General features: G+C 37.4%; 1 protein-coding gene across 1 annotated transcript in view; it reads left to right on the top strand.

Moving 5' to 3' along the window:
• The window catches only part of LOC107671655 (uncharacterized), a 19,936-nt gene continuing 11,063 nt past the window's right edge, over positions 1-8,873 (top strand). The window contains exons 1-5 of the mRNA XM_016464562.1: positions 1-27; positions 232-389; positions 766-817; positions 3,953-4,114; positions 8,112-8,297. Coding sequence (XP_016320048.1) covers positions 1-27; positions 232-389; positions 766-817; positions 3,953-4,114; positions 8,112-8,297 — 585 coding nt within the window. The remainder of the gene's footprint in view (positions 28-231; positions 390-765; positions 818-3,952; positions 4,115-8,111; positions 8,298-8,873) is intronic.

The raw sequence follows: 8,873 nt of genomic DNA, 5'->3' as shown, positions 1-8,873 counted from the left end.
ATGTATTCTTGGGCAATTGGGAATAAAGTTTGCATCTTTCCATCTAATAAGCCTACAGTATGATGTTATTGACTGCATGTTACAGAGGCAGTCCACCGGCGGTGTGTTGAGCCGGTTCTGATTCGGTCGCGTGTCGTGAGGTGTCCGTGATCACGTGACTCGCGCCGCAGCCGAAGCAGAGCAGAGAGCGACTCAAGGAGAACGTCTCATTCGCGCACCTTTATTTGAAAGCATGCATTTCATAGAAAGTGGGAACATAATTGTAAAAGCTGTGTGTTAACGCGCTCGTGTGCCGTATGTGCTGCAGATGATGTGTCACGCGTGAATATGCTACGCTTTATTCTGGACTGCCTGCGGCCGGCACGAGCGCGCGCTGCAGCCGCGACACGGTACACTAATGCGCGCGGCGTTATCTTTACGCATCTAAGTAGCTGCATGCCGTCTTAGCCTTTGAAATGCATTTTAATCGACATCCTTCAAAAATCATCACCACCTTTCACGTCGAGGTTATTCATGCACTGAAGTAATGCCATAATATTTGCATGCACTGTAGAAGTGTGATTCATCATCCTGACATCATCTGACACATGGGTTGCATAATTTGACTGTACACATCTTGCAGTAATCTCCTGATTGCATGCGCTTAATTGAGAGAATCGTGCTGAAATCTTGCAGAAGTATTGGCATTTCGGTTTGCTGCATTATGCATAGCCTATATGATATATAGCCTATGTGATATGTTTTCTTTACGTTATACTGTTTCAGGGACACGGAGCTTGAGGCTCAGGTCAACACTTCAGACGATAATGAAATCAAGGTACTGGGTTATTTTCTACGCTTGGTGTTGTTCATATGCACAGAGACTGATTTTTTTCCCAGTTCAACCCATATTCCTTTCATTTTTGGAGCGAATAGGTCATTTGTCGCAATTTCTTTAACCTTATTGCATCGCGTTTGGTGTGATGTGTCCTTTATCATCATGCTTCTATACTTTTATATTATTTTTCGTGATGTGTGTGTGTGTGTGTGTGTGCGCGCGTGTTAGTGTTGGAGATCAGCAACGTGTGATAGCATAAAGATAGTAGATATACAACGGTAGATGCCCATAGTGCATGATTTGTTTCAAAATCATATATGAGGTAAGAGTTAATTTTGCTCTTGACTCAAAACCCCACCTGCAGTGATTCAAATCTTTTTCTTAAAATAATATGTCTTGAGTAAGATATCCGTTAATATTTGTTCAAAATATCAATTTTTCAGCAAAGGTCAAATATATATATATTTTTAATAAATAGTTCAACATTTGTTAAAAAAAATACAGGCGTTAAATTAAATGTTTTATTGCCACCACTGTCATTAAAATATAAATTAATTTTAAAAATACAACAAAAATAAACAAAATAAAGATTCTGAAAGCTTTTTACATCACCTAACAGAGATCCCTTAATTTAATATGGCATTAGTACTAACACTAAATGCAATATTTGGACAAAAACAGTTTTAGTATAAATATGATGATTATGTCTCAGGAATACACACATTATCTCAACACGGTTAGACACCATACTGAATTTCACACATATGAAAACAAGGCTGTGAGGCTATGCTATTCTAAGCAGTTACTGAGTTCGAGTGCTTTTTGCCCCAAATATCATACTCTTACATTTACAGTATTGAAGAGCTGTTGATATAATTACCTAGAACAAAACTGAAAATCATTAAAATTAAGTCTAAAAATAATTTCAGCGATTCTCGTATAAATCAGCTATATAAATCTATAACATGTCTGTCTGCCCACATTTTCAGTTGCATTGGTTCTTTAAGTACCTTTTCCATTAATTTTCCCCTTAGGGATGAAAAAATAATAATTGTTAAAGCATTATGAGCCATACAAGGAGAATCACAACATTACAAACGTTGATTTGAAGCAAAAAAGTGAATGAAAATCAGACAAAAAGACTGTAATTTACGTTGTAGAGCAAAACGTCCAAGTATTGTCATATTAAATTTACTACAGACCTTGTTTCCCTCATAAATTGAAAACCCCATTAGAAAAACCCATCTTGCATTGGTGAATTATAAATCTTCCAGGTTTTGACGTCACGTCTGCAGCACTCAGTTTATAGTTTGACAGTTTTAATTAGGATGGCTAAATGTAAGCAAACATTGTGACCCACAATCTATGATTACAAATGATTTTCTTCTGCATACAAAGCATGAGAGTCCCCGGGTGTCCCTGCTGTTTATTTCTAGTCATTAGTGACAGGATCGTGATGCCTCGTCGTGCTTCTGTGTGTTAACTAATGATGGGTCATTCAATACCAGTTCATTCAGTGTGTCTGTCATGCAACAAATGAAGGAAAGACTCGAGGATGTGAACTAATCATTTGTGTTTGGCTGCATTTTAATGATCGAGTGATCAGAGATTGTGACTGTGATTGGGTGTGGTGAATTTGGCTATTGAAAGAATAACATTTGAACTTTAAAAAATGACTTGAATAAAGATGTGTTCATTTTGCTGAACAAGATCAAGAGAGAGAGAGTGAGTGGAATGATCTGATCTTCCTGTCACTAGAGTAAATGTGTTTAATGTTACGTTATGTTGTGCGAGAGTTTCTGTAACTAGCACTGAATACATTTGCATGCAAATGCAAATAACAGGTAAAAAATGACTTCTGTCTGCACTGGCATTAGCTCAGCGATTGCTTATTGAGTGAAGCAACATACACTGCATTCATAGACATCCACAAGCTTTACTGTTCAGCACAAATACTGAACCACAAAACCGTACATAAATAATAATAACTCTTTTAAATGTGAAACATACTATATTTGCAATGGTTTTGAAGCTTCATGAAGCAGTGCATCAAATGCGCCCATCACTCGCTAATAATGTGGTTTGTTTTTGTTTGATTGTTGGCAGTAAAAGCCCATTTTTTTCTAAAGCCCTGCACCTTAAAATGCTTTTATACTCTGCATGCCACTCCTCCAAAATGAGCTTTTCAATAAAGAACGCACCATAGCATTTCGAAGAGTTTTAACTTGGAATGTGTTTAAACTCATTTTGAATTTGTACTAATAATGCATATTATTATTCAAATATTTTTTAAAAATCAGTTTATATACACTGCCGTTCAAAAGTTTGGGGATGAAGTCTCTTCTGCTCATCGAGGTTGCATTTATTTTATCACAAATACAAAAAATAACAGTAATATTGTGAAATATTATTACAATTTAAAAATAACAGTTTTCTATTTTAATATTCTTTAAAATGTAATTTATTCCTGTGATGGTAAAGCTGAATTTTCAGCATCATTACTTAAGTCTTCGGTGCCACATGATCCTTCAGAAATCATTCTAATATGCTGATTTATTATCAATATTGGAAACAGTTGAGCTACTTAATTTTTTGGAAGCTGTGATACTTTTTTTAGGATTCTTTGATGAATAAAATGTTTATTCAAAATAGAAATCTTTTCAAACAATGTAAGTCTTTAATGTCACTTTTATCAGTTTAACATATCCTTGCTGAATAAAAGTATTAATTTCATTCAAAAAAGAGTGTACTGACCCCAAACTTTTGAACGGTCGTGTATATTGTTACAAAGGATTTCTATTTTTAATAAATGCTGTTCTTTTTAACTTTTTATTTATCAAAGAACCCTGAAAAAATATCACAGCTTCCCAAAAATATTAAGCAGCAATACCTGTTTGTGTATTTGGCAATTTCAGAATTGCATCTCCGTATAAAAACACTCCACTTGTAATAAAGTCGTGTCAAATTCAAATGGGTTGCATCACAACTCAGACTGGTTTGCACAGCACCTTTTAGCCAGATCTGATGAGGAAACATATCAGCTTGTTTTGCACAAGACTTTTAGGAGTTTTAGGAAAATTTGATTAAAGTTTACAAGGACATCAGGTGAACATATGCTTATGAATATATCCTCAGGGTCTGCAGGATGAGGTACACACGGAACAGGAGACTCTTCAGACGGTCAAGGCTTTGCGCCGTAACACACAGGAGACCGAGGAGATGCTGGAAAAGAGGAAGACACAGCTGAAGGAAAAACTGCAGATGATCTATGACCTCCAGAAACAGGAGAGAGAAGTGGTAAGCAAATGCTTCAAAGCCTTGAATTTGATGCGGGCAGCTACAGGTTGCCAGCTCTCTTTGTCTGATTAAATAAAAGGCTGTGTTCTGAATCATTGGCAAAGTCATGCTGGCGGGACGGCCAGACAAAAGAGCACTGCAGCAGTTAGACTTAAATGCCAAGAAATTAGTTGAAAGAGCTGCTCAGTCTGTGCCTGTTATGTTTCCTCTTATTTAATGTTTCCTCTTACACTGAGATTCCAAGTTTGCTGAAGATATACGATTAGAGATTGATAATTGATTGAACAGTTGATACACTTTTCTAAATGTGTTGGGTCTCTAATAGCTTACAAGCAGCATTAGAGCACTGTGCGTTCAACAAGAAACAGCAGTGTGTTCACAGGAGATTCACTTTATTTAATGCATTTTTCTGTTTTGTCATCACGCCGGATCTGGGTCAGCGCCACCACATGCAACGCGAGTCATGGTACTGTCGTGAATGCGCATCCACAAGTGACGCAGTAGAGACGAAAATGTGGAATAAAGTCGTTATTTTTGTTTTCTTTGTGCAAAAAAAGTATTCTCGTAGCTTCATAAAATTATGGTTTAACCACTGATGTCACATGGACTATTTTAATGATGTCTTTACTATCTTTCTGGGCCTTGAACGTGGTAGTTACGTTGCTGTCTATGCAGGGTCAGAAAGCTCTCACATTTCATTAAAAATATCTTCATTTGTGTCTTACGTGGTAGTTACCTTGCTGTCTATGGGAGGGTCAGAGAGCCCTCAGATTTCATCAGAAATATCTTAAATTGTGTTCCAAAGATGAACGAAGGTCTTACAGGTTTGGAACAACACGAGGGTGAGTAGTTAATGACAGAATTTTCATTTTTGGGTGAACTAACACTTTAACAGCGATAGCTGGATGCTTTTGTCCATATTAGGGATTTCCTGGCATGTCATAAGTTATTATTACTTCTATGAGGCCTTTTTGGACTTTCTGTGCCAGAGCGCTCTCCGGCTTTGAGTATGAATGAAACAGACACTGCATGAGAGTGTTCAGCGCTCCGTAATGATCTGAACACATATGCCCCGTATTCCCCAGAAAGCCATTAGTTGGCATATCAATTACTTCTCAGAAAGGACGTAGATGAGATTTGCAGTTGATTAGTACTTGAAGCTTAAAGGTCCCATGGCATGAAAATGTCACTTTATGAGGTTTTTTAACATTAATATGAGTTCCCCTAGCCTGCCTATGGTCCCCCAGTGGCTAGAAATGGCGATAGGTGTAAACCGAGCCCTGGGTATCCTGCTTCTCCTTTGAGAAAATGAAAGCTCAGATGGCCCAATCTGGAATCTTCCCTTTATGTCGTCATACGGGGAAAGGTTACCTCCCCTTTCTCTGCTTTGCCCGCCCAGAGAATTTGGCCCGCCCATGAGAAAATGAGCTACTACCGTGCGAGGCGAGCGCAATATTTTTTTTTCCTCGAGAGACATCATGACTTGCAAACGAGCGAAGCATGGCAGTTGCTCCGCCTCTTTCCTCCTCATTAGCATTTAAAGCTACAGACACAGAAATGGCACGTCCTAAGGAAAGCTCATTGTGGGACTGGCTCGTAGTGGCTGAAATTCTGCACCAAGGCTGAATTTCGGGAAAGAGACTTCAGATACAGTACTAGGGACCACTTAGGCCTATTAAAAGCATCTAAAAAGCAGCATGTCATGGGACCTTTAAGACATTATTGATGGAGTTGTAGAAGAAAGGAGACTTACTGGTTTTTGAACGGACTAACAACATGGTGTATCTACAGTAGATGCAAAACTAAAGGAGTTTAAAGCTTCCCTGGAGGAACAACCAACACTCTCAAAAAAAAAGGTACAAAAGTTGTCACTGCTGCGGTACCTTTTCAAAAGGTACACCTTTGTACCTAAAGAGTCCATATTGGTACATTAAAGGTACATATTAGTAACTCAAATGTACATATTAGTACTTAAAATGTACAAAAGTGTACCTTTTGAAAAGGTACTGCCCCAGTACTGCAACTTTTGTACCTTTTTTTCTGAAAGTGAACCATATATGGAAGAACCATATTGGATTGCAGAGGATCTGTCTAAGGCTCAGATTGCCATCATTTCTTTAAATCAACAGTTCCAAGAGGTAATAGTTGTGTTTAGAGATGGAAGTTGTGGAGTCAGAAAGGATAGTATTGTCTACAAATTGGATATTGTATTAGACAATGGTGTGCTAAGAGTAGAAGGAAGACTTAATAAGTCAGCAATGCCTGCTGAGACTAAACAATTCATCTTATACTTCGAGGCATTCATGAACATTTGGTGGTAGACATCAGATGCCCTCTAAGCTTTGTCACAACACAGATGTTACAGATGTTACCTCAGTTGCAAGAAATATCATATCCAAGTGTTTTGTCAGTAGACACTACAAAGGGAAGTTAGATGCTCCAGAGTGATTTTCACTTAAACGGCAAGCTGAGCAGTGCACTTGGAAACAGCTTACTGGATTCAGACTCATGCATCAATGCTGTGCACAGAGTATCGAGTTCAAATCCCAGCTCTGATTCCCAATTTGCTACCAGTCCACGCTCTACACACTGTCTGAAAAAACTAAACAAAATCCAAATAAGAATCTTAAAGTGGCTCACAAAAGGTCAGATAATGGCACAGCTTTTATAAGTGCTGGCAGACAGTTAAAAGAAGCTCTCACTGCTTTGAATGTTGGTGGATCTTCACAAAGACATTCTCGACAGAACGCAGAATCCAAGAGTGCTTCTCAAACGGAAGGCTGCATTCTACTGAAGCTGCGTCCTACCTAGGAGACTTATAGGTTAGAGTCCTCCTGGGTATTAAAAGCTAGAATGAGACGGTCTAGTAAGTGCGTGTGCTAAGTCACAAATGTTCCCGCCCTCACCGTCAAGACACAAAAATACTAATAAAACATAATTTTGGAAAAATACTTTGGATTATAAATCTTAATATTATTTGGCTTTCTATTAATGCAATGCAATGAATCGCAGCCCTCTCCAGTCTCCCAGTGGCTTACATTATTGGTTTACGTGAGTAATTTACACACAAAAAAAAGATAACATTTATGCTTTCGTGTCTGAAAACAATATTTTGTCTTACGTTTCAAACTAAAACTCAGTACTGACTCGTTTTTTTGCCAGTTTATTTTCGTGAATTGGAATGTGTATAAAGGATTGTGGGTGACTGAAGGTCGCGAAGGATACATCCCATGCATCCTTCAAATTCAGCTGAATGAAGGATGTGAAATGAGACGGCCTTCAGAGACATTTGATTATGCGGCAGCCGAGATATGCAGCCTTCTGTTTGAGAAGCACGCCAAGAGTCACCATGTGCACCATACTTCCTTCTTCTTCTTTTGTTTAATGGTTTAACTGTTTAATTTTGTTTATTAGTGCGTATTGCCTCCTACTGGGTGGTTATGCAACAATTTTTAATCTTATCTTTTAATATGTAGTCTTTAAGTAGTTTGTTTCTGTAAACAAGAATTACCATATATTGGTTGTTTGATGCTATATATACTGTAAATAAAAAATAGAAAGACTGACTGAACTTAAAACAATCTGTGCTTGCAAAGGTAATATGGATGGATGAGTTTGTTTGACCATTTTAAATCTACATTTGTTGTTTATTTTTATTATAGAAATTCATTATATAGAAAATGAAAAATAAATTTAAAAAAATGTTTAAATGCAGATGATCGATGTGAGATGAGAATAAAATAAATTTGAGTTTAGAGTAAATTAGAGTAAAATAAACATTGCATTATGTTATAATAGTGCTTTATAATTAAGAACAAATCAAACATAATAAACATATTGCATGGCCTTTTACTGTATGTTAGGATGCAAATACAATCTGCCACTAATTGCATCATATTTGGGGTATAAATGATTTATCTCATTATGTGCACCAGGGTGCAGACAGCATATAGTATAATATTTGGGTGATGCCATCTGTGTGTGTGTTTGTGTGCAGCTGCAGTCGCTGCAGGAGGAGCAACAGGAGCTGGAGCAGACAGTCCAGCAGTATGATGTGGAGCTGTGTGCCGCGGCTGAAGATCTCCTGCAGCTCCAGCGGGAAGTGGCTTACGCCAAAGCACACGCAGAAAGCCTGCATCTACGCGTCACTCCGCTGCAGGACTTATTCGAGGAGATTATACAGGTCACAGTTCGGTCACCCTTGTCTGTCTCTCTACCAGTTCACCCAAAATGTTTTGTAATATTTCTGATCCTGTGAGGAGGTGAAAGCTTTAAATTAAAAAGTGTAAACATTCCATTGACTTCTAATCAGTTTGGGGGAGTAACTAGTTGCATGTAACTGTGCTACGTAATTTAATTACATAGTAACTGTAATCCGTTACAGTTACTGAGAAAAAAGTGTAATTAAATTACAGTTACTTATGAAAATGTTAACGGTTACCAAGGAGGTTACATCTGTAAAAACCTAGGATATGTTAAATAATGTTAATATTAGTTGGTTGCTTTGCCTGTTTTTTTTTTGATGTGCACCAAGCCTCCTGCCATTTAAAGACTGTTTAGTAAAGCGATGCTTTTGATTGGTTCTCTTGTTTGAATTTGCAGTGCACCATTATTTTTAGGGACTTATTATATTTTAGGGATAGGGTTTGAGTTAAGGGCTATTGTCAAATGTTTCTTTTTATTTTATTATCCAATTAAAATAGCTGAAACCAATTTGTAAAAAAAAAAAAAAAAAAAAAGGTTATAAGTGGTTTTAGAT

Source organism: Sinocyclocheilus anshuiensis, unplaced genomic scaffold (assembly GCF_001515605.1).
Source record: "Sinocyclocheilus anshuiensis isolate Anshui unplaced genomic scaffold, SAMN03320099.WGS_v1.1 scaffold524, whole genome shotgun sequence".
NCBI classification, from domain to species: domain Eukaryota; kingdom Metazoa; phylum Chordata; class Actinopteri; order Cypriniformes; family Cyprinidae; genus Sinocyclocheilus; species Sinocyclocheilus anshuiensis.
Note: the sequence above shows the minus strand (reverse complement) of the source record. Positions and strands in the feature narration are given on the sequence as shown.